Source organism: Fukomys damarensis, unplaced genomic scaffold, assembly GCF_012274545.1.
Source record: "Fukomys damarensis isolate Sample0158 unplaced genomic scaffold, DMR_v1.0_HiC HiC_scaffold_29, whole genome shotgun sequence".
NCBI classification, from domain to species: domain Eukaryota; kingdom Metazoa; phylum Chordata; class Mammalia; order Rodentia; family Bathyergidae; genus Fukomys; species Fukomys damarensis.
The window spans coordinates 19391375-19418505 of NW_022900941.1; the positions used below are offsets into that span (position 1 = coordinate 19391375).

Consider the following 27131-nt stretch of genomic DNA (forward strand, 5'->3'; position numbering starts at 1 on the left):
GAGGCACAAATTCTCATGAACAAACAAACACAATGGGAAAGTATTGGAAAAGTACTGGAAAGAAAGACCAACAAATTTTGGGAGGTGAAAAGCAGATGGATTCATGGTAGTTTACACAGTAGAGTAGAAAAAATAAAAATTTCTCCTTCATTTGTAGAAATCATACACCGTAACTGCATTAGAGTGACATCTAGGGGATTACCACCTTTGTAACTCATGCATGGGACCTGGGAAGGTTAGTCCCATTTGACTGAGATTTGGCTCATGACATGTGGGCAGAAGTAACATAATTTGCAGGCTACTGTTATGATTCTTTTGTCACCATTTTCCATTTTTAAAGGCAAACTTGGATGTCATATTGTAGATGGTGATTCTCTATGGTGGGCAAGTCTGTGTACTTAAATCTTAAGTTAAAGAAGTGGCCTTAAAGGCAATTGACTATCCTTCAATAAACTCTGTGAAATAAAAATAAAATAATTTTTAAAATAAAAATAAACAAAGACACCTCTTTTCTTAAAATGTGATTTCAGGGTTTATCTGTTATTTCACTAAAAGCTATTCTATTCTAACCCATGATTCTTGGAAATTTAGGATTATAGACAAAATATACCTCAGGTCAAATGTGTTTAATGGCTCTAAAAATTAACAGATAAGTGAGGTATATAGGACTCCAACTAGTCATGATCAAAAAATTCACACCTAGACATAATAGTCAAGATCCGGAAACCCAACAGAACAAAATACCACAAGCAGTAAGGAAAAAACAAAACAAACCCCCCCACCCCCCAAAAAAAATCCACACAAATCACACACAAAGGAAAGCCCATCAGAATAACAGCAGACTTTTCAAATCCTTAAGTCAAGGAGAGTCTGGAGTGAGGTGTTTCAAGCCCTAAAAGAAAACAACCTTCGTCCTAGTCCGATGTTTCAACTGTCACTACTGTTCAATATAGTTCTGGAAACATTAGCCACAGCAATTAGATAAGAGAAAGAAATAAAAGGAATAAAGATGAGAAAGGAAGAATTTAAACTGTCATTATTTTCTGATGATATGATACTCTACATAGAAGACCCAAAAAACTATGCCAAAAGACTTCTAGACTTAATTGACAAATTCAGTAGAGTAGCTGGATAAAAGGTCGACACTCAAAAATCAAGAGCCTTGTACACAAATAAGAGCCTCACTGAGAGAGAAATTAGGGAAAATGTCCCTTTCACAATAGCATCTAAAAAAAATGAAATATCTAGGAATCAATCTAACAAGGAAGCAAAAGACCTCTACATTGAGCACTAAAATATTCTGAAAAAAAGAGATTGAAGAGGATATAAGAAAATGGAAAGATAGTTTCCCTGGTGTGAGAATTCTGCAATAATACATAAGATCCTAATAAGATTACTGACATTTAGAAATGGGAAGAAAGGAGCTAAAGGTGTAGGGAAGGTGGGATGGGTAGGGGAAGGGTAATAAGGGAAAAGAAAAAAATGTGAGAGAATGAAAAGATGGAAATAAATGTTTGTAGATGGGGAGGGGGAGAAGGGGTGAAGGGAGGGCAGAGGCAAGGGGAAAAAATGAGAATCAAGACATGTCATGTAGAGGTACAAGATCCCAACAATGAATGTAACTGTACTGTATCCCTAAAATGTACCAATGAACTCAATTAAAGGGGGAAAAAAAAAAAAGAAAATGGAAAGATATACCTTGCTACTGGGTAGGATTAACCAATAAGGTGAAAATGGCCATACTTCCAAAACTCCTATACAGACTCAATGCAATTCCTATTGAAATCCTCACAGTATATTTCACAAAACTAGAGAAAACAATCCAAAAATTCATTTGGAACCAGAAGAGACCTAGAATATCAAAAGCCATTCTAGGCAACAGAACATGGCAGGGGATATCACAATCCCCAACTTGAATCTATACTACAAAGACTCTGTTATAAAACAGCATGGTACTGTCAAAGAAACAGACCCAAGGACCAGTGGAACAGATTAGAACATGCAGAAACAACTCCAGACACACTCAGCCACCCCATCTTTGACAAAGGAGCCAGCCATCCTCACTGGAGGAAAGATAGCCTTGTTAATAAATGCTGCTGGAAAAACTGGATCTCAACCTGCCAAAAATTAAAACTAGACCCTTATCTTTCACCATGCACTAAACTAAAATCCAAGTGGATTAATGATCTAAATATTAAAAAAGAGTCACTAAATTTGCTGGAAAATAGGCAGAACTCCTGAAGACATTGGCATAGAAAAAGTCTTTATGAACAAATTCTCAACACGGGAACTAGCACAAAGGATGAACAGCTGAGATCTCATCTTATTACATAGCTCCTGCACTTCAAAAGAAAACATCAACAGAACTAAAGGATAACCTACACTGTGGGAAAATAAATTTTACCAGCTGCTCTTCAGACAAAGGACTATTATCTAGAATATATAAAGAACTCCAAAAACGCCCCCCAAATACAAAGACCTGATTCAAAAATGGGCATCTGAAATGAACAGACATTTCACAGACAAGTAAGCAGCATGTATCAGCATGTAAATATATGAAAAAATGTTCCACATCACTGGTCATTTGAGAGATGCAGATGAAAACAACACTGAGATTCCCACCTCACCCCACAAAGAATGGCTGCTATCCAGAAATCAAACAATAACAAATGTTGGCGGGGTTGTGGGAGAAAGGAACCCTTCTCCATTGTTGGTGGGAGTGGAGACTGGTGTAACCACTGTGGAAATCAATATGGAGAAACCTCAAAGAGCTGGGATTAGAGGTCCTGTTTGACCCAGCCATAGCTCTGCTGGGTATCTTTCCAAAAGAATTAAAAGAATCAAATCACAGTGATATATGTGCACCTATGTTTATAGTGGCACAGTTTGCAATACCCAAAACTTGGAAATGGCACATTTGCCCATCAGTTGGAGACTGGTTAAAGAAGATGTGGTTTTTCTATAAAATGGAATACTATACAGCCATAAAGAATGAAAAATTAGTCATTCATAGGAAAATAAATGCATATTGAGGATATACTCCTAAGTAAAATCAATAAGTCACACATGTATAAATACCGAATAATTTCTCTGGTGTGAAAAACTATAATGGTATATAAGATCCTAATGGTATGATTAACAATGTGAAATAGGAAGAAAAGGGCTAAAGGTATAGGGGAAGTGGGAAGGGTTTAGGGAAAGGAAATAAGGGAAAAGAAAAAATAACATGAGAAAATGAAAAAATGGAAACAAAGTATTTGTAAATAGGAAAGGGACGAGGGTGTGAAGGGAGGGCTGACATAAGGGGAAAAAATGAGAAACAAGACCTGTCATGCAAAGGTACAAGATCCCAATGATGAATGTAACTGTACTGTATTCCTAAATTGTAACAACTCAATGAGGAAAACAACAACAACAACAAAAAAGAAAAACAACCAACCAACCAAAAACCAACTGGGCTCTCATCTTATAAGAAAGCTTCTCCATTGCAAGAGAAACTACCAAGACAACTAAAAGACAACCTACAATGTGAGAAATAATTTTATCAGCTGCTCCTTAGACAAAGGTCTAATATCTAGAATATATAAAGAACTCAAAAAAATCAGACCCCTAAATATAAAAACCCAATTCAAAAATGGGCATCTGAAATGAAGAGACATTTATCATACAAACAAGTAAAAGCAGCAAAGAAATATAAGAAAAAGTGTTCAACATCACTGGTCATTTGAGAGACGCAGATGAAAGCAACACTGATATTCCACCTCACCCCAGAAAGAATGGCTGCTATCAAGAAATTAACCAGTAACAAAGCTGGCGGGAATGTGGGGAGAAAGGAACCCATCTTCATTCTTGGTGGGAGTGCAGAATGGTGCAATCAATGTGGAAATCAATATGGAGGTACCTCAAAGAACTAGGTTTACAAGTCCCGTTTGATCCAGCTATTCCTCTGATAGGTATCTTTGCAGAAGAATTAAAAAATAATACCCAGTGATATATGCTCACCCATGTTTATAGTGGCACAGTTTGTAATAGGTAAAACTTGGAAACAGCCCAATTACCTATCAACTAGAGACTGGATAAAGATATGCTGGGTTTTTTTTGTTTTTTGTTTTTTTTAAATAAAATGGAGTGCTACTCAGCCATAAAATATGAGAAAGTAGGCCTGGGATTTAGCTCAGTGTGTCTGCTGCCTGTCTTGCAAACACCAGGTCCTAAGTTTGATCCCCAGTACCAGAACAAAACAAAACAAACAGAAAAATAGGATGAGAAACTAGAGATATTTATAGCTAAATGTATGCACGTTGAGACCATAGTCTAAAGTGAAATTAATAGGACACACATGAGTAAATATTGAATAGTGCCTCTGTTATGAAAAACTAAAAGTATAAATAAATATCAAAATGTATAATTAGTATTGTATAATATGAAGAAAAATTTAAGGCATATGGAAAGTGGAAAGGGTAGGGAAAAGGTAAGAAGGGAAATGAAAAAATCTGAAAAAAGGAAAAAAAGTGATTACAAAGTCTTTCTAAAAGGGAAGGGTGGAGGGGGGTGAAGGGAGGGCAGAGGAATAGGGAAAAAATCAGAACCAAGACCTGTCATGTAAAGGTACAAGATCCAAATGATGAATGTAGCTTTACTGTATACCTAAAATGTACCAATACACTTAAAAAAATAAAAATTAATCTCTTGGCTATAGAAGATATTGTGTGAAACATGCTGTTATTATGTGGATTAAAGTGAAATCCTTGTAAGAATGTCCCTTTTCTCTAGTTAGGTTTCACAGTTAATTTCCAGATCAACACATGAGCAGTGAGAGATCGGAGAGTGCTATCTAGAAAGCTATTTTGAGGGGGAAAAAAAAAAAGCAACCTAAAGTGAAAGACTGGTAGACACTAACATTTGAAAGGCTCCAGTAAAATGGCCTGTTTCTTGCATAAATAGCCAAAGTCAATACCTAGCATTTGATAAACCCTACTGCTGAACAAAGAGTTTTTACCTGTTTGTGGTGTCTTACTCTAATCCCTAATAAACAAGGATGATGAGAAATTTGACCTAAGTACAATAGTGAGATGAAAATAAGCAGCAACCAGGAACTCAGATTAACATGAAATAATGTAGGAAGTAAGAAATGAAGTTTAAAAATTTTAAATAATATTGCTAAATATTAATGATGAAGTATTGTAGTCCATGAAATAAAAGAAGGATGGCACTTAAAAGAATAATTAAAAAGTAAATAAGCCATGGATATTAAGGTATAATTATAAAGTATGTTAAAAATCAATAAAAAACCAGAAGTCAATTTTGGCAAAATCATTTGAAACAACAACAAAAAAGAACACAGAAAGTCATTCAAAAACATGAGAAAATTTTATATAGGTTGAATATTTGACTGATAATGTTTTTAAAGTCCCATACATGAAAATGAACATCAAATTCATGACCTAAATAAAGAAAGATTTGTGAAAAAATTATGAGAGCTTAAGTTTATTGAGTTGGAGGAAAAAATCATTGGGTGTGACATAAAGGTCAGAAATTATGGGAAAAGATTAAACAGAAAATTTAAAGGCAGTGTGCTACAAAAAGATAACGTTAACTAAGTTATAATTATTGGATCAGGTTATTGTGCAGTCTATTAGCAATGCCTCTGTGTATCTATTATATCTATGTATACTTATTGTCAAAATCCATATATATATATATATATACACACACACACACACACACACACACACACATCCATTTGTTAGTATATGTCTTAAATGCACTAAAGAAAAAGATAGATTATTAAACCTAAAAGATAGAATTAATGGGGAAAGTTTTTTTTTTTTTTTATTTCCAGAAGCTCCAGGGAAGAAATAATTTTCTTGCCTTTTCCTTAATCTCAGTGTCCTGTACACTCTCAGTATATGTGCAAAATAAAAACAAACTTTCTGCCGGAGTATAATACACATGGCCTCTAGTGGCCAGAGAAGTTCCTGAAACTTCAAGGTTTTCCTTTATTGTCAGAATTCCTATCAGCATTCTGGTCTTCCTGGCTCTGACCAGAATTACCCACAAAGCTGTGTTTATAGTGTTCTTGAGCTTCTCTATCTTATATCTCCAAAGCATTTGACACTGTTCCTAAAATCCAGTTCCAAAGGCTTCCTAACCCAATGGTCAGGCAGAGTCACAGCAACACCTCCATTTCTGTGGTATCAATTTTCTGTACTGGTCAGCTTTTCCACTGCTGGGCACAATATCTGACACCAACAACTTAAATGGGGAGAGGTTTAGTTTCGCACACATTTTAAGGTGATTCATTCTATGGTTAGCTGGCCCCAAAGCAGGAACATCATGTCACACGGACAGGATTGAGCAAATACTTCTAATTCATGGTGACTGAACACCAGAGCAGGGAAGCAGCATAAGAGAGATGTAGGTGAATGACTAGGTATAGTTCCTAAGGTCATGCCTGTGTGACCCACTGAGACACACCTAGACTGTGCTCTACCAGTCTCCTATATGATAACCATGTTTGTCAATATATATTGGTCAATATAGATGAATAAATCACAATATTGAAAATATTTTCCATGCTATATGTATGATTTAAATATTTATATTAAAAAAATTTTAAAAATCTGACAATGCTATGTGCAATTTATGACTATATACATTTTAAAATAAAGTACAGGACATAACTTGAAATAATACAATTTGAGAAGAGTGGTTATTTCTAGGAAAGAGAAATGGAATTGTAATTGCAATGGATGCTCAGAATTTCTCCTTCATTTGTAGTTTTTTATTTATTTAAGAAAATTGTAACCAAATGTTTTCTTTGTTAGAAAGGTATAGGATGGTTTGTTTTATTACTCAAATTTTTATATGTCTGAAATATTTAATATTGGTAAAAAGTAGTGGTAATTGGAGTGCTCATGAATGGGGTTACTTCAGTACTAAATATTTTTATAAGCATTTCTGTCCTTATTTGTAAGTAGATTTTTCCTTATATTTTTAGAAATATGAAACTGGAGTAGTTTAAATTTCAAAGATTCTCTTTACAGTGGAACACTTGAGAAGTAATTTAGAGATGACAGCATGCTCTATAAATGTCAAAGAGATATAATTATCACAGCATCTCCTATTTAAAAGACAGATCAACAGTATATGTCTGTTTCATTAAAAAAGTACACCACTTTCTATGAAAGGATTGATTCTCATTTCTTTGTGTGACCAGTAATCTTCATTGTGGGCTATAGTTTATAAGGTGATTCCATTTGCATTAAAGGTTACAGCAACCCTATGCAGTGAGCAAATCACACTTTATTATTAATTTTTTTCTACAGATAAGGAAATTATATGATCAAGAAATTCAGATCAAAATACCATATCGCGATACAGAAATCATGACCTAGATATATGTGATTTAATACCTAGTGTTCCTTTTAGTCTAGTTAAATGGAATTTACTGATCAAATTAATCTGAGGCCCAGTGTCTATCTTTTATGTTGTTATTATTGTTGTTGTTATTTTGAGCAAGAGGTGAAAGTGACTAGTGAAAAATCACTTTAAAAATAATTACATCAGTGGGACATATATCCTTTCTTGATAAATTAGGAGCCCTATTTAAATTGCAAAAGTCACTGGGAATGGTGGTGCATGCTTATAATTCCAGCACTCAAGAGGCTGAGGCAAGAGGATCACTGCTAATCTGAGGCTAGCCTTGACTACATAGTGAGTTCATGGCCAGCCTGAATAGAGACCTGTCTCAAACAAACCAACAAACAATTGTGAAAGGTAACATGTTTTTGCTGTCTGTGTCCATTCTTTTGGTCCAGTGGGAAAAAGTAGTATGGAAAGGATAAGCAACAGAGGGTGAAAGTTGGTGATAAGAACAGAGGTGCTAGTTCTGTATACAGAGAGTGAAATATTATGGGCTTTCTTAATAAAGGAAAGAGGAAAAATCCCTTTGCAAGTTGAAACTCATTTCCTAAAGCCCAAATTAGTTTGTCAGGGCTGCCATAACAACTGTCACAACAACATTACGGAGATGGAGAGTACAAGCTTGGGATACTGGCAGGGTTCCTTTTCTTCAAGGCCTCTCTTTGGCTTGTAGCAGTCTTCATCTAGTGTCTCCAGATAGTCATCCCTCCGCTGGTGTCTGTGTCATAAGCTCTTCTCATAAGAACACAATCATATTGGATTAGGATTCAACCTAATACCTCAGTTTAAATTAATTACCTTTTTAAAAGATATTATCTGCAAAGAAGTCTGTATCTTGAGGTCCTAGAGCAGTGGTGGTGAACCTACAGTGCCCATGCCACAGCAGCCTGTTGCATCATTGAAATCTCTAAAAGTTTTGCCACCAGTATCCTAGAGGTTAGGACTAGTCTATCATGATATCCGGAACTTTGTAAATAGAGGAATCTCTTGGTTGATTATTTTCGTTGTGACACACTAAAGAATGACATAGCTACTTCCCCCAAACCTCCTTATTGCCCAGTGACAGGGAGAATACATTCTGTGTGAGGTGGAGCTTTTTAGGAAACATTCTACCTAATAACCCAAAGACCCTAACACATCACAGCAGATTAATAGTAATGATGTTTGCATTGCAGTTTGATTTTGAAGGGACTAAATGATCTCAGTAGATTTTAAAAGTAAAAAACTGAAACCAAGATTTGTCTTATATACTATTTTACTTTTTTCTCTGTGAATGACATATTAACTCAGTGACTTAATGATATACATATAGAAATTTATTGTAATTTGTCCATCAAAATGCACAGATATGAGTCTGTTTTACTCTCTTCTGTATACCAGCTCCCCTGTTTAATTTGATTTCCCAAACTAAAAACCTGGAAACAATGTAAGACTTCTTTTTGACTATATATAGAGGAATTATTACCCAAACTTGTCTACAGCTCATGATACTACCAGATTTTTATAGACTCAGATTGGAAAGTCAATATTTGAACATTGGCCCAATATTTTTTTTTTCAGTAGTGGGACTAATACACAGGAGAAAGCTAGAATTAGGGCCTGCACCACCACACCTGGCTGACCCCTTCTATTTCTGTGAAAATCATCTTTTTCTCATAAAGTTGTGGATATATTTGACCAAATAAGGGAAGGACTAAGAATGAGGAAGTGAAAGAAGAAAACAAATACCAATTAATGCCTGAAATACCTTGCAATGTAAGTCTCATTTTCCTCCACTTAAAATCATTTAATCCTCAGTTAAATCCAAGTTCCTTGGCCCATCACACGAAACCTGTTCAGTCTTGCTTTTGAAGAACCCATGTACCTAATATCTATTCACTTTCCTGTTTGCACTTTATTCTTCAGCAAAACAAGTTGGCTTTTATTCTTTTTCCAGTGATGCTTATAAATGTTTATCAGATCTCATGGGGTGAGGAGAGGAGTCTTGAATTATAGCACTTGCCAATTTTTGTATTATAAATACCCCACCTTGGCCAATTTTAGGTTACTTACATGAAGCCCAGTGGCTTGCAAAATTTCTGAAAATTCATCAGTTGGCTCTTGGGAGGCATATAGTCAGCTCCTGCAGGTAAGTGGTTCTTGTTCCCACGAAGTGTTATTTCAAGGCTTTGAATATTGTAGTCCCTTTACTGAGTGCAGTGTTCCCTCTGTCCCTGAGGAGCTCCCATTTATCTTTGAAAATTGTGGTTTGGTGTCCTTCTTGCCAAATGGTTCCTTCCTTTCCAAGTGACTCATCACTACCTCCTCTGTTACTCTTCATCATTTTAAATGCTTTTGTGTTGATTTGGTCACATTTTAACATACTTTTGTTTCCCAGGTAGAATCTTAGTCTACTGGACTTTACTCACATTTTGCAGTTGAGGAAATTAATCATTAGGGCTGACCAGTGTGGGGAAACATAGTATTCTGTTTTTAGAATAGCCTTGTATTTATAAGAAGGAATAGATGACCCTGAAGCTTTCATTTACTTTTTTGGTACTGGAAAATTGTATCCTTCATGGGCCTAACTTTTCTTATCTGCCAAATGGAGATAATAAAATGTAAAGTGGTAAGATTGTTGTGAGATGTCTATGCAGTGTAACACAGTTAGCAGTCAGTCAGTAAATGGTAATAGTAGACTACATCATCAGTGAAACACAGTAGAAGGACCGCTGTTGCTAGTGCTTTGTACAAAAAACAAGGTAGGACCTCCTTCCATATGTATTTTCCTAGAGTGAAGCAATTTCTCTGTTTCAGGTGAAACAACATGTAATCTTAAAATGTTATATCCTCCAATATTCTCTCCATATGCTCCCAACAAATTTTAAAATGCATTTTAAAGCTTTAATTTTAAAGTTTAATGTACATTTTGTTATCCATTCCCATGGCAGGAACTTTGTAATATTGGTTGCATGCATTTAATCTATGCCCTCCTATTCTTTGCTATTGTTCCTTCAGCCTTTGTATGCATGACTCCTTTCCACTGACTGTTCAGCCTTGTGTTATGCCGAAAGACTGTGAGACCTCTGAGTGGTCCTCCTGGAGCACCTGTTCCAAGACTTGCCGATCTGGGAGTCTATTGCCTGGATTTAAAAGCAGGAGCCGGAATGTGAAGCACTTTGCCATTGGTGGTGGGAAGGAGTGCCCAGAACTTCTTGAGAAGGAGGCTTGCATTGGTGAAAGAGAACTCCTGCAACCATGTCCCAGGTACTGTGCATTCTTAGGTGTCGATATTATAATACATAACCTCATTTGAGCTGGTGACTGAGATGTTAATAATAAATATAGCTCTTACTCATATTTATTGAGCCTTCACTTGGTGTAGGAATTCCTTTTTTGACAGTGTAAAGTAGTGGGTTGATAACATGGGGTTTAGCACTGGCTTCTTGAGTTCAAGTTCTGCTTCCATCACTTTTTAATTATATTAATTTTATCATGTTAATTCTTGTCCATTGTGTTATTTATCTACCAGCATTATTTATTTTATTGGTGCTCAATACATTGCAAATGCTCAGTAATTGTTGTATATTATTACTGACATGGCACACTTCATTCTTACATCAACTTCTGAAGGCATTCCTAGCAACTTCATTTTCCACATGAGGTCATTAATGGCCAGAAAGATTAAATAATTCTTGAGGTTGAATAGCTAACAGGTGATAGCATCCTGATTCTAATCTACTTCTGTCTCCGAATCTCACTGCTACTCTATGGCACTGTTTGTATTCCAGAGTCTGTAGAGAACCAGAGGATATGGATAAAAACGTTGTCATCTATTAATAGCTAGATATTAACATCTTGATATTGCAGTAGTTACAGTTTGCCTATTTTTCACCTGGTAATGGCTTCCAGTATAATTTCTTTAGGTTATTGGCTCCTGCTGGTCCCAGTCTGGTAATAATAGGAGTCATTTGAGGCTGATAGTTCTGAAGTTTGTTAGAGAAGAATTTGTAATTCCTTTTGGTCTGAACAAAAACTGAACTGCTCTGAACTGAACCTGTTGAATCTATACATGTAAAAGATATATATTTTCTATAGCTTTTTGTGGCCTTTAAGATTTGCGAAGCATTTCCCCAGGAAAAATAAAACAAAGGAAAATTAGTTTTTTTAGTGATATGGGAAGAGCAACTAGGTACAAACCCAATAGATTTCTTGATAATCTGAGTCTGACTATTGCTCACCCCTGAAATAATGTGTGTTTTGAGTCAAGGATTACAGAGGCAAGTCTGTTATGAAATTCTTAGTCATTCCATTCCTCTTTATTGGAATCGGTGTTACTTGACTACACTCTTTACATAACTGGTTGTTGTTTTTACTCGAATTATTGTTTAGCTTCTTAGCATTGCAGAGTAGGTTGATGTAGTTTATGGTCCTTAAGTCAGTCTCATGAATCCTTCATGTTATGTTCAGTTTCCAAGCACTAATTTTGGAGTGAAACAGGGTCTTACAGATGGCATACATCTAGGCTCTCTGTCCCTTTTGAGGTTGTATGTGTCTGGATTAAAATTAAATTTACCTGTGTGACCTTGAAAAAGCTATGCAAGTGCTTTGAGTTCCTTTTTCAGTAGAATGTTTCTAATAATGTTGTCTGTGTTTGCAGGGTTAAAAACCTGGAAATTAGATATGCAATATGCCAGTGCTTAGTGCACAAGGTACTACAAGAGGGTGGCCATTATTACTGCTATTTGAGTGTAACTTTTTCTTCCAGAAAGAGAATCTCCCAATACTGAGAATGCATAACACAATAATTTCATGGGCTAGAAACATTTCTTCTGATTAACTTGGAAATTTTCTTTTTCCTATGCAAGTATAATTCAGAAGGCTCCTCAGTAATAGGCAGGGAGAAATAAAATTTGGGTTTAATAATGACTTTGACATTTGTGCATCTAGGATTCATTCTTTTCATGGGAAAGCTAGTTACCTTTTCCTGATATTTTCAACAATTTGTTGGCTTGTAGATGCACTTCATTTTTCTTTGTTAATAACTATTAAGTCAGGATAATACTTTGCTGAGCATCTGAGAAAGTTGAGCTGCATTTACTTTTGTTAAGCTATGCCTTTATTTTATTGGTTAACTAGTGTGGGTCAATAACTGTAAGGGATATAAATTAACTAAATATAAAAACTGCTTAGAATAATATAGAGTTTATCATTCAGAGGGACATTTCTGAGTTTAGAAAAGGCATTCATTGACATTGTTAAAATTCAATTCAGGTCCCTGTGTCTCTAATGCCAATGTTTTTCCCACTGCATCACCCTGGCTCTCATAATGGGCTCAGTGAAGATGTATACTAAGATACATGTATGTGTAAACATGTACACTAAATAATTTGCATCATTTTTCCCCAAAAATAATTTGGAATTGTAATAATTCAGAATAGACCCAAGATTCATTTCTGTATTGATTTTCATTTGATTGATCATTAATGTCTGAAGATACAGCCTGCCAAATTTCACTGATAATGAACCTGACCTTCTAGTTTCATTGTTTAAATGTGTTGCTGAGTTTGTTATTTATTTAAGAGAAGAAAATGAAAACTTTCAAATGGTGAATCTGTAGGAAATAAGAGTCTTGAAGAATTCATTGAAATATCAATCAATATTTCCTTTGAAGAATGATCTGTTAACTAATATTTTCTTGCTGTTGGTTGTAGGAAAAAGAATGAATAAATAACAACAATGAAATTAACAAAAGCTGACATTCTTATTTACCTGAAATCTGGGCTGTGATCTCTGCCATAGAAAACATACAGCATACATGATAAGCTCTATCCACTAACTTTTGTTTCTGGTTGGTGATTACAATTCATTGTAAATAAGGGAAACAGAAACAAAATGTATTAGAGAAGAGCAATATCTCATTTCCCAGAATTTGTGAGCAATTCATATGCATCAAATAACTGAATTCATCCTGCTTTTCCCTAGCAAGAAAAATGTGCATTGCTATGATTTTCAATACTGTTTTAAAATTTCTCTGAGAATGTTGTTTGGCTTTTTCTCTTCCACCCTGTTTGTTATAAGGGATATGTTCATTCATTCAATATATACCCAGACCTTGCTCTGTACCAAGCACTATGTTAAATATTTGTCAAAGCATGGGAAACATAATAGACACATTTCTTTCCCCAAATAGCACTTAAATTTTAGTGAAAACACACCAAACAAATAAAATGAATAAATTATATACTTGGTGCATGAATTATGGAAGAAATAAAATATCTTAGCAAGGAAGCTTTGGGGATGTTTTAATGGGGGGATCGACACATACTGTATAGTTAAGCAGGCTCATTAGAGAAGCCTCACTTGAGCAGGTGGATTTGTGGGGGTTGGTACCACTCAGAAATTTGGGGAAATATTCAAATTAGAGAGTATACTGGAGACGTGTTTTAGTCCATGCATATGGCTGTTCTTCATTTGCAGAGTTTTGGGTTCTAATCTTGCAAGCTAGGCTCTGTGACCAACATTTTAACTCAGAAGATCTAGGGTCAGTTCCTGAGGAATGCATCAATGAAAGGAATTACCAAGCAGAGCAGTCAATTAGAGGAGCACTGCCTGGACCCAGAGTGCTTTGCAAGTTGTCTTGGAACCATCAGCTTAACTTAGAAGGTGACAGAGACCAGTCTACATTATGCTGACATGGGAAATTTTAGAATTACATGGGAGTTAGCATTGTGTAGCCTTAACTTCATTTCAGGGGTGATCTTTTTTTAAGTGATTTTTTTTTATAAGACTCAAACAGATCCCAAGAAATTTATTCCTCCAGCATTTTAGTTAACTTGTAGGATTTTGCTCCCTTCCCCACCTCCGATGTAACATTAAACACTCATATTATATATCACAGCACGGTGAGTGGGCACGAGAGGGACAAGTTACACGTGTTTGTTACTTGCCAGCTTTGCTCTTGATTTGGTTACTTCCTGCCTTTGGGCATAGTTTTCTGTCCTCAAATGCAGAGATGTGCATGATGAGATAAGATATCTTGGCACTTGGTTCTTTGCTATGTCCCAATTAACATCTCGACTAAGGGGAAGGTGAAATCCATGCCACCATGATAGAGAATGAGGCAGCCTTATTTATGAATGGGATAAGAACAGAGGAAACAGTGCTGAAATATTTTAAATGTTTCATGTTAATATCTGAAACCTCATTCTGGGACAGCTGTGACTAGATTCCTTGTGTGCAAGTGGAGAGCCCTATTTTGGCTGAAGACCCTATAGCTAACACATACGGTATATTGACAAAATGTCAGCTGTAAACATCTTTCTCTTTTTTTTTTTGTACCAGGGATTGAACTCTGTATGTTGCACTTGCAAAGCAGGTGGAGGCACTACTGAACTAAATCCCCAGCCCTGTAAACATCTTTCTTAAAAGTGACACCTTAGAGGACTGGCCATCAACTTTCATCACCCCTTGGGAAACAACAATTTTAAAGTGAAAATGGCCATAGTATCTCTGAAATGATCATTTAAGCCTGAAATTGAATAGCAAACAACATTCAATCATGACAGTGACCAATGCAGAGGAAAACACTTAAGGAAATTTCAAGGCAGAAGGTTCTTGGCTGATGGTATTGAATAGCATGATATCACTATACAGAGAAGCCAATCTATTAAATATTGGTTCAGTGCTCCAGTCTGTCACTAAATAGATGAGCTTTTTAAAATCCAGCCATCCTGCTTCTGGTGTGTCTGAATTTACCCTTGTTATGAGTATACTAGAAATCCTTCACAGGTCTTCCTGTGTAAACTCAGGCTTCAGTGTCTACCTGGGTCCCCTCCATCCTGACTTGATTTGCTTGTTAACAAACAGCAAGTCCCTGAGACCAGCCTGATTCGCCCTAACATCTGTTTGGGGCACTGAACTCAATTTTAGACTTTCTAGATAGTATTCTTCTTTCAGAAAACTCTGGAGATTAGTTGATTTTTTTTTTAACTTGGCTATTGAAACTGTGACAGTGGCAAGAAAAACAATGAAGGATGAGAATTTGGCTGGGTGGTTTGCTTCCCTTGCTTAATTAAATAGAATGATATGTTTTGAAACAACATTTACTCAATACCTACTTCAGCCCTGTTAATCACTCTGTTAATCCCTGGAGAATATAAAGAACTGGACATTTTCAGTCTGTGTTCACCTGGTTTATTAATTTTAAGAATCTCTTTTATACTCTTCAAAACCAGAGCACACAAAACATAACCATATCTGTGAGGAGTGTTTAATAGTTGGGAATATTCCCACCCAGCAGTTCACACGTATGGGTATCACTATTCTGTTTTTCTTTTCTTTCTTCCCTCTATCCTCCCTCTCTCCTTCCTTCCTTCCTTCTATTTTATAAAGAATAGCTCCTAGATAAGAGACTGGCTCATAATAAAGATTCATAAACATTGAGTGAATGAGTTACTGTTCATGTGTAGGGCAGTTCCAGAATATTATTATGCACAGAATACCTTATTCTATGCTTGTATTCATTATATCATGTGTGTAAAGGGCTCAAAGGCATTTTGTAAAATGTAGCTGAGATTAGCATCATCCAAAAGATCAATTAGGGACATCACCTCAGCAAGGATAGACACATGGATCTTGCCAGGATTCTGAATGGCAGCTGGAATTGTGCCTGGTTTTCTAGATAAAAAGTCTCTGTTGACATTGGTTTTAAGAATTTCTTCAAGAGGAATAAGAAATGAGATCATAGTCTGAATTTGTAAAAATTTTGCTTTCTGACACACATATCACCAGTTGCATCTTTTGAATCTTCTCCCATTGATTTCTCTCACATATAATGGGAACTTACTAAAGGGCTGTCAAATGAATTAATGGATTCTTTAAGGAAATAGGAATTTCTAGTTAAGTTAAATATCTTCTGTAGCAGCTGGAATGTGAAAAAAGTCATAGCCTGGAACTCTCAAAAGGATAAGCTTTAGGAAAAAAACAACAGTGTTTAAAGAATTAGGAACTTTTTCCAATAGGAAATAGTTATCTTTTTCTTGAGTCTATCTATTACTGGTGCCTGTGGTTTCATGAGTCCCCATCGTGCCACTTTAAGTCCACCTGGATGGGAGATTTCTTCCCCAGTTAGTATAAGAAAGTTAACGTACTGTTAAGTGCTGTGCACAGTGATAGAAGTCCATTAATAATACATATGTTGAGGTTGGCTAGCAAAACCATCTGCTGAAGAGCAAAGAGCTTCAGAGTGGCTTTCTATAATCAATAGCCCCACTCTATCCAATAAAAAATTACTAGAGTGTAAAACACATGAAGCTTGATCACTTCCCTTTATTTTGGTTGTCTGTTCGGCAAAAAATGACAAGTTAATTCTATTCTAAATGCATTTACAACTTTAAAAGGAGAATAGACATAATCATAAATTAGTCATGCTGCAATACACTGATTTCTAATATACACACACATTTAATTTGAATACCTTGCACTAGGGTTTCAGTTCCAGGAGTGTTTGCAAATCTATATGTGCTCAGTCAAAACATGACCATTAGCTAATATAATTATTCTTTCCATCTGTCATCATCAAATCACTCAAGATTATATTCTGGGTTTTTTTTTTTTTCGCTTTACATAGAAGCGTTTAGAAGAAGGAAAAAAAGAAACCCACACTTTGTAAGCAATTTAAAACTTTATGAAAGTGAAAAAGCTTTGATTCTAAAGGGTGGAGGTTGCTGTAAAACTGTGATAGTACTGGCTGCTTCTTGCTATGAGAGTCACTTTATGTCACACTAGTAGAATAGAGGTTTCTTAACAGTGATTACCGAATGTTTTTACTTTTCTAATTTTGGCTTTGCTAATTTATGATGGTTTTATTCCGTGCTTGTCAGCAATGCATTTCTTACTCTTATCCCTCTGACTCCTGTCAAATTGAGAAATGGTTTTACCTACAGGATTCCTAGCTTGGCTAAGATAGACCACCTGAGTTATTTAATCCCAAACTTTGAGTAATCATTCTTATTCTAGAATATGTCTTCTGTATCGCTTGATGAGAATATGCATTTCGACAGTTAGAGAATATTTTTTTTAAATGAACCTTGGTATTTTTAAAAGCTGTATATATCTCCTGTAGATGGCAATGTATAAAATCCTAAATGTTTTTGCATCATGTGGGTACATTTATTAAACTGATTTCTTTCAGTAGACTTAAATTATGTGGAAGATATGACAAAAATGAACAGTGTGTTTTAGCTATGAGGAAATAGTTCAGAAAATAGACTGTTAGATGTACCTAAAGAAAAACTGAGTTTCATGATTAGGATACATGGATGCCTGATGTTGGGGATTTTGTTCTTTGTCCTGGGCTCTATCACCTAAGTATTCAGTGCCAAGAAGTTGAGCTGCTAATACACGAGTTAAAACAAATTGAAATTATTTATCACTCCTTTTCTTTCTCATCCTGTGTCTAAGCCATTAGAAGTTTGTCTCTACCTTCAGAATATATTGAAAGACTCATCCCTTCTCACCACATTTACTATGACTTCTGCAACTGCAACCACTATCATCTGTTTTAGACTGACAAAGGCCTTCCAACTTGCCTCTCTCCGCCTCACCTCATTCTTCACGCGTTAACCAGGGTAACTGTTTAAAAACTTAAGCTATATCATCACTCTGCCCCTCTTCCTAAAACTTCCCATGATATCTCATCTCGTGTGGACAAATACTAGTCTATCGTGTATAACATGGCTCTTGACCACCTCTTATTTTTCCTGTCTTTGCTGCTTTACCCAGAACCACCTGTTCCAACCACACTGGCCTCTGTGATGTTCTGGTAGAGAGCTAAGCACTCTCACTCTCACAGCTGAGGCCTTTGACGGGGTTCTACTTTGCATCTAGAACGCTTTTTGTCCCCAACATCTTGTGCTCATTTTCACCACTCTGAGTACTTTCCTTGGCATGGTAAAGAAGTAGCTCTTCTTTTTCCATCTCATTCTCCACATGCTGTCTGATGCTATGTTAGAGATTATGCATTTGTCCGTGCGTCCTACTAAAGCGCAATCTTCCCAAGTTTGTAGACTGAAAGCACTCACTGCTATGCATCTCTGTTGTCTGAGACCATCCTCAAGAATATCTTGGTGAAGGAAAGAATGGGTGGACACACGGATGATTGATTCTCTTTGAGCAGGCCTATGACTTTTTCTAGTGGAGCCTATTTATTAATTCCTTTCTGGCTTTAGCCACTCATACAAAATATGTTTATTTTAACTACAATATCCTCCTTGGCATTGTCTTCCCTATGTATTCCGTAATTGAGTTTTGAGTATTCTCTTTCTCAGAAGTATGAGGTTTCAGAGTGGCTCTCTGTGGGCTCTCTCATTAATAGCAGGAACATCATAGTTATTCTCACATGAGTAGATGTATAGTAACCCAACTTTCAGAAAATCCAAGGATCAATATATACCTTTTTCAATCTAAGGCTTTAAAAATGCATTCATTTCTTTTCAGAAAGATGTATTCTGTGCCCATTAATGGGAATTTGAATTTTCACAATTAGAGATTCTTTTATTTCACTTCTATTTGGTTCTCTTTTTAACTTGCAATTATTCCCCAAAGTGCTAAATTTTGGCCCTGTGTGAATAACTGTGTGCTCTAACTGTAAAATGATTGGCTATAAAATATTCTAACTGTGTTTTTGTGTGAGACTAGATGAAAATGATATTTTGACAATGAGGAATATCATTTGTCAATTATTACTGACAGTATCATTATCACGAGTAGAGGGGTTGTTTTGTTTTAGTCTAGAACCGACTTCTTCCAGATCAATACGAACATGTGCTATCCTTGTAATAGTTAGGCAGGATGCTATCTATTGTTATTGAGTTTGCATTCTCTCTCAATTGATTGAACATGGTTTTTCCATTCACTGTTTTAGTATGTTAAAATATTATTATAGCAAGATGATACATAGACATTAAAATTAGATAAACCTGACATCAATCCTACTCTTTCAATTACTGAATACTGAACCCAGGACCTTCACACTGAGCCACATCCCATCTCTTTTTATTTTTTATTTTGAGGCAGGGTCTTGCTAAGTTCCAGAGTTGCCTATTCTGGGCTCAACTTATGATCTTCCTGCCTCAGAACTCCTAAGATGCTAGGATTATAACCATGGCACTGACATCAGGATGGGTCTGAGGTTCCTTAAGGCTGAAATGAGGAATTTAACTCATCCTTTTAAAATAAATTTGCTGGCCCGGGGGTTTAGCTCAGTGGCACCATACTTGTCTCACAAGAGCAAGGTGCTGAGTTTGATCACTGGTCCCCCTCCCAAAAGTAATTAATTAAATAAGTTTTCAGGTTCATTGACTCCCATTGCAGAAAAGGAATTTTCAGGATACATCATTAAAAAAGACTTGAGAAGGATTAGAGGCAAATACAGGATGCACTCAAGAGTAGAGTGCGAGTGCTCACAAAAATGAGGCACGATACAGTGGATAACTGGGGATCTTTTATGTTTTGGGTTGTGGAAATCTGTGGAATTAAATGATCTGTAGCCTTAGTCTTGTCTAGGTGACTCACCCATAATGAGATTGTGGCCTGTTCATATGGGAAATATCAAAAGGGTGGTCCATTCATGGGTGAAAGAGAACTATTTGCAAGTAAAAAGGGGATGAGCAAATCATTTTGCAGCTGAAATTGAATTGCCCAGGTTTGTTGTTCTGGGAGAAGGAAAAGAGTAAGATAAACTGGGCTCAGGCTTGTGTTTTGAAGCTGCAGTTTTGCTACAAAGTACAATTTTTAAAGTCTTGATTTCCTTGTCTCCTTTCTACCTAGTGAAATTTCTTCTGTCCTACTGTTGCTGGGTAGTCTCCTTCTAAAAGTGGCTTACTAGATAAACATTACCAGGTTTTGGGTTGCTTGCCTCTGTTTCTGGAGTTGGAGTCCAGGTTCTTTTCCTTTGGAACAAAGAGTTGAGCTAAAAGAGCAAAAGAGTAGCGACAAAGTTTATTTGAAAAAGTAAAAGTGAAGAGTTTAGAGCAAGTTTGAACCAAGTAAAAAAGGAAGAAGTAAGATAGAAATACACCCTTGAGCACACAGGGCAGACTGTTGTTTGGAAATCCATGATAGCAGCTCCACTTGGCACCTGTGACCTTTTATGCTGTCTACATCTCAAGGAAACCCAGATTTCTACATATGGGTACTGAGAGTAGTGCTGGGATCCCACTGCGCATGCTCATATTGTGTCTAGGCCATCCCATTGAAAGCCTGCTGGAGGTCTCTCAAGAAGTCCAAGTGCAGGGCTTTGAGAACTGTTCTGTGCATGTGTCTAGATCTTATAATTAATAGGTCATGCCTACTTCCCAGCAAGCCTTGCCACACCCTAATCTCCTATCTCACTACCTTACTACCACACCTGACCAATTCTTTATTTTCATTATCTCATCTGTAAAAGAGGAAATACTATTTCGTCATAGGATTTGGGGAAGATTAAAATAAATAACATGCCTGTATTCATTCATTTCTGTGCTTGGCGCAGAATAAGCAGCTAGAAACTTTTTTGTTACTTGAGGAATCTGTCAGGGTGCCTTACTAACCATAATGAACTAATGCCATGTTTATTCTGTTCAGTCAGAACCTTTGTAAAATGAAAATTAATCCTGTAAACTTTCAAGGTAGGGGCTCATAAGAATTACTTCTTTTATTCCATGTTTGTGTGTTCTGCCTGAGGCATTTTCACATCTGAGTTTAAAGTTCTGCTCACTTATAAGAGGTAGGATTCTGGTATATGAGACTCCTCCTCTTCCCCTCCTAAGGAGGAAGACAAAATTAAGATGTGTTGAAATCCATTGGAGCCGTGACTGGGGAGTTGGAAAGGGGTGGTCTTTGACATAGATGTAACCTTAAAAGGGAGAGTGTTCTAAGCGTCAGGAAGCCAAACTTTTTGGAAGCTAGAGGACTATCACTGTAACAACATCTGAAGGAGAATCAGAATAACGTTTAGCTGAGTGCATTCCTTTGATTTCTTATTCTGTCAGATCCCATAGACACTTTCTCAGGTAGGTGGTCAGGATGTTTGATTTTCACGGCTGCCATGTGATTTGTGAGCAGACATAGATGAGACTTTTGAAAAACATAAAATAAAAAAGGATGAGCAAAGACTACGAAAAGATCCATATTTTAAAAAGGAGTACAGAAATTCTTTACTGGAGTGCTTCTTTCTTTGTCTCTTGCTGGCTAGGTATTTTCTCTGAGGTGGTAAACAATAGTGAGAGTGACAAATGTACTGTACTGCTTCAGACATTTTACTGCTTGCGGGTGAATGAAAGTGGTATGGTTTTGGTCAATGAACTACCAACAGAGTTTTTGATATTTTTGTAAAGCCTTGGTCATTAAACTTTCTTTTTTATTTTTTCCCCATGATGACTTCCAAGTTCTTTAATTGCTAATTCTTATAAGGGTCATGATAAATTAATTGTAAAAGCAATTTATCCAACATGGCCTATTCCTTTCACAAACAAAAATGTTACCATGAATTGCTATGATTCTAAACTTACTTTATTAATTAATTAATTTATTTATTTTTATTCTGTTTGCTGCACTTCAGTTGCTGGAAGTTAGACTGTGGCAATCCTGGATCAACAAGGGGTAAAAGCACACACAGAAGGATGTAAAATGAAAAGAAATTTTCATGTAGCGAGCATATATTATATGCAAGGTTAAATGTTTGGTATTTTTATCCTCATCTTACAAGTATGAAAACAGATGCCAAATGACTAATAAGTGGCAAAGCTCATATTCAAACCAGGTTTTATTGACTCTACAGCATGCTTGTCATCTATACTCCACTACTTCCTGTTTAATCTTGGTGAGGATATCATAGGCATTTTGAAATTAACTCCTATGTATGACTCTTTATTAGTAAGAGAGCTCTTCTTTTAGGGAAGATTAGAAAAAGAGGGCTTGAAATAAGAGCTGGGTGACCATCCAGGCCTATGTACCCCAACCTCATTGTTTTTTTCCCTAGACTACAGGACTTCTTGTGTCATGGTCCTCAGAGACATGAGGGAGGAGCCCACCACCTACATCCGGTGGAGAACAGGGTGAGAATTCTGTTTGAGTTCTAGAGAAAGGTGTCAGAGCTCTAACTTTGGAGAAAGATTGTCTCCAGGGAGAATTGAACTAACCTTTCTCTCCTGCCCAAAAATTAGAACCGTATTGTTGTCTCAACTCACCCAGCATGAGCAGGACCTAAAGTCTGATCTCTAATCTCTTACGTTATCCACAGACATATTTTAAAGTCTGGAAAACTTATGAAAAACTTTATCTAAGGACATTTTCTACAATGGACTCTGTGTGTGTGTGTGCATGTGTGCGTGTGTGTGTGTGTGTGTGTGTGGTGTGAGTGTTACTGGAAATTCTAGGAATTTAAATCAGAGCCTTTGTACTGAACTATATCCTCAGCCCTTTTAATTTTTTTTTTTAATTTTGAGATAGAGTATTACTATGTCACTAACTTTCTCCGTCTGTGATTGAATTTAAGATCATTCTGTTGCAGCCTTCCAGAGTCCTGGGTTTATGGGCATGTGCTACCCTACCTATGCTACAATGGGACTTTTGAGCTTTTTACAAGATTAATGATTATCAGCTTTCATCTTTTAGAATGACAAGTATTACTGAGTAGGGTTTGGTCACTATTGCATTTCTTAGAGATTTGCTTCCTTATTTTGACATCAGTTATTTTATTTCAATTTTATTCCAGTTTCTGTAAGACTAGCATCTTGGTGACTATGATTACTTTTATAGTTCTTTTAAGTTTTTAATTTGAACAATCCCAAAGCCAAAGATTTTTTCTTCAAATATGAAATAAAGCAGCAAATATGAGAATGTTCTTAGGGTTAATTTATTGTTACAGAAGCTAATGAGTCTGTTGCATTTATGTGCTGTAATTTCCCAAATAAAGAAATTATGTATGAACTAATTCTCCCAGGTGTAAATGCAGTGTTGTAATACTTATTTTATTTTTTGTAAGTTGTGTATGAACTTCATTGTGTTTTTCTTCTTTGTTGGGGTGTGTGTGTGTGTGTATATATGTGTGTGTGTGTGTGTGTGTGTGTGTGTATATGCAGGTGCACATGTATATATTGGAATGTTTCTTAACCAATTATAAACCTAGGAAATATATTCCTAATTCAGTTTAAATAATATCATGGCTACGCATGCAAAATTATTCATTAGTTAAATCTAATGATTCCATGCTAACTCATGTTTAATACATACACTTTTATCACAACAGCATGAGATCAAATGTTTAGAAAAAGATTCCTACATCAAGAAGATTGAAATTTGGGAAATATCTCTGTCTGCTTGAAATAAAATAGTATCAAATTTATGCACTATCATGCTAATTAAAAAAGAAAGGGTGTTGCTGATTTAGCTCAGTGGTGCCACTGCCTGTCTCGCATATGCAGGGTCCTGAGTTTGATCCCAAGTACCAAAAACAAAAAAGGCTAACTTTCACACAAAATTAACTAGAATTCTATGAAGCAAAACCCAATTACAACTTCAGCCTTCACTAAGGAGGCTCCTTGGATTTCCAGTTTTGCCCTCTTATCTCTCTTCTAGATTCAAAGCTGAGACACAGCTACTATTTCTCTATATTCCCTTCCCTCAGTAGGCCAACTTGTGCTATTTCCAAGATGGGCTGCTGTGTTTTTTTCCCAGGAAATGAAAGGGCTTTAGTAATTCAAAGCCAGTATCCCTCTTTATCCATAGGCAAAATTTGGCCCTATAAAGAGTTTTTTCGTACACTGTTGATGTCATTAATTTTTTTTTTGTAATTATATTTTTCCTTATTGCTTCTTCTTCTTTCAAATAAATCAAACCAAACAGGTATTCCTGGAGAACCTCTGAATGGAAAGAATGCCAAGTCTCTCTCCTCATGGAGCAGCAGGACCCCCACTGGCATGTGGCAGAACCTCTTTGCGGCGGTGGGATCCAGACCCGGGACGTGTACTGTGCCCAGATTGTTCCAGCAGCCACCACACGGAGGGCCAAGGAAGGTAGGCAGTCAGTTCCAAAATAGATATGCTGCTGACTGGAAAGAAAATTAACTCTAGTGCCATCCCCTAGTGATGTACTGGATGCGGAAGCATTCGTAGATTTAATATTTATTTTGTTGACCATTTGCAAGCTATCCTTAAATTCTTTAACTTGCAGAAATTTGGAATAAAGATAATAGTAGTAATAGTAACTTCAGGGACTGTGGATGTACAAAGTTCTGGGTTCCATCTATAAAAAGCTCACTGGGAAAAACAAAAACTGTACCAAGGGGTATGGCATAAATTAGTGGTACATGCTAAGGGATTGGTATCCTGGAGTTAATAACAAATGAATAACATTATTTTTCCCTGTGAGGCTGTGTGTGTGTGTGTGTGTGTGCACGCGCACACGCGTGTGCGTGCACGTGTGTGTACCTGTGTAATTTTCTACATTTCAGATATCAAGGATACAGTTTTGGCTCCCTGTCCCATATTTTTATTTACTTGAAAAAGCAAAAGAAGTAGAGGGAAAAGCAGTAGTTGTTTCCATGTTAAGATATTAAGCAGTTACAGCCTCAGCTCTTGTCCATTTGTTGCAACACATGGGATAATGATAGCTTTTAGATTGGGAAACCAGCTCAGATTTATGTAAGTCAATTGAAAATTTAAGAGTTGGTAACAATGCTTGCACTCTAGGAGAACATGTGACCTCTTCCAGCCACATGGGAGAACATAAGCTGTATGCTCTATTCAAGTGGTAAAGAGGGAGTATTTGCTTGTACAAACCATGTATGAGTACATATTTGTGCTGTAGGCTTTGGTTAAGAGGACAAGAGACATGCTTTCTTGCTATGATAGTGTACCCCTTTGATTCTGCAAAGCTGTTCAGGTTACATACTTTTTTGTGACATAGACTTGCAGTGTTTCACACACATCTATCTAGACCCCTAGCCTTGAGTGATGTGCCTTATGAGTAATCCTACAGACTCCTTAGAATATTGTTTCAATCATGATAAGTCCACACTTATGAGGATTAGTTTTATATATTTATTTGTTGCAGTACTGAGGATTAAACCCAGACCTTTAACAGTGAGCTTCATTCCCCAACCTTTTTTAATTTTGAGAAAAGTTTTCACCGAGATGCTAAGTTGCCCAAGCTGGACTTGAATTGGTCTTCCTCTTGCCTCAGCCTTCCAGAATTCTGGGATTATAGGTGTGCACCACCATCCCTGGTTAAGGACTCTATTTAAATAAATAATAGTTAAAATTTCCTCTCTAATTCAGTTTAGGAAAGTGATAAGCTATATACTTTGTGTTACAGGAAAAAACATGAACTGCTTACTCCTATGAATTTTGAAACAAAAGAATGTAGATAAAAAGCTCCAGGCTTTCTTTTAAGCTTTGGTGATCTTTCCATCCCACTTCTTCTCTTCTTCACTTTAACTACTGTCCAACCATTCTAGGCTGTTCAGGCATGAAAGCATCATTAAAAATTGTGTAGAACTGATATATTATGACATACTTATTTTCAGGTTCAACTTTTAATCCTCTGTTGAAAGTTTCACCTTCCAAAATTTCTTTTGTGAAAATACCTTTTCTTATGGATCATTTATTTCTAGAGTTTCTTCAACCTTAATATTTCCAGCTTTTATATTGGAAAATGTGAAGTGAAAGTCTTAGAAATAGAATTTATCCATATAGTAAAAGGAAGAACAAACTAAATTTAAAAATTAAGAAAAGGTATCAGTTAGGTTTTAACTGAGCAGAATACTACCTATAATCAATCAATTGGCCTATCTACCTATATATCTATTAGCTTACCTAACTACATGAACACACACATAAGCATATTCTCACATACATATTTCAGATTCATTATTTGATATCAAATGAACAGAGCTATTGTAGTAATAGTACTTTTAATTGTTGAGCTTTGAATTGTTAAATACATTAACCATTTATGATTAACGACTGCCTTTACTATGACTGTCTTCTTTGTCATTATTGAGTTTATTGGTACTTCTTAGGTATACAGTGCAATTACATTCATCACTGGGCTCTTGTACCTTTACATGGCAGATCTTGGTTCTCATTTTTTCCCCATACTCCTGCCCTCCCTTTACCCCCTCCACTGTGACTGTCTTTATCATGCTGAGCCCAGAGCTGGTGTTACTAGAGTATATGAGCAGATGAGCAGACAAGGAACACATCCAGAATAATGGGTAGTGCATGATGCCTTAACATATTTTGGGTTGTAGGTATTAATTCCTACTTTGAAGGAATATTGATAAGCCACATAAGTATTATGCTAGTCTTTTAATTAATTCATTTGATATTAAGTACTATGTTGATTTGTTAAGGTACATGCCAAACATTCATTTTTTTTCAGAAATAGTTTATCATATACCAGCTAGGTTTTAGGTTATATTTGAGGCACTGCTTCCCAGAATTTACCATTTTAAATAGAAAGGCAATTTAATCATTACAATGTAGCATCTTAAATCTTGTGATCACTGCATGTGGTTAAAATGTGCTGTCCAAGGGTAATCTTTGGAGGAGGCGATGCTTGTAAGGAGTTTGATCAGAAAGGAGGATTGATTAGAAAGAAGTGTGGGGGAAGAAACGGATATTAATGGAGATGTTTATATTCGCTGGTGGCACAAACACTTGTGTGAGGAGACCTCAGAGTAT

The 27131-nt window shown here is 36.2% G+C and overlaps 1 protein-coding gene across 1 annotated transcript in view; it reads left to right on the top strand.

The window, feature by feature from the left end:
• Positions 1–27131, top strand: part of Thsd7b (thrombospondin type 1 domain containing 7B) — a 718705-nt gene that overhangs the window by 159774 nt on the left and 531800 nt on the right. Inside the window, exons 3-4 of the mRNA XM_010606147.2 lie at positions 10423–10671; positions 24292–24461. Of these exons, the coding sequence (XP_010604449.1) occupies positions 10423–10671; positions 24292–24461 (419 nt within the window). The remainder of the gene's footprint in view (positions 1–10422; positions 10672–24291; positions 24462–27131) is intronic.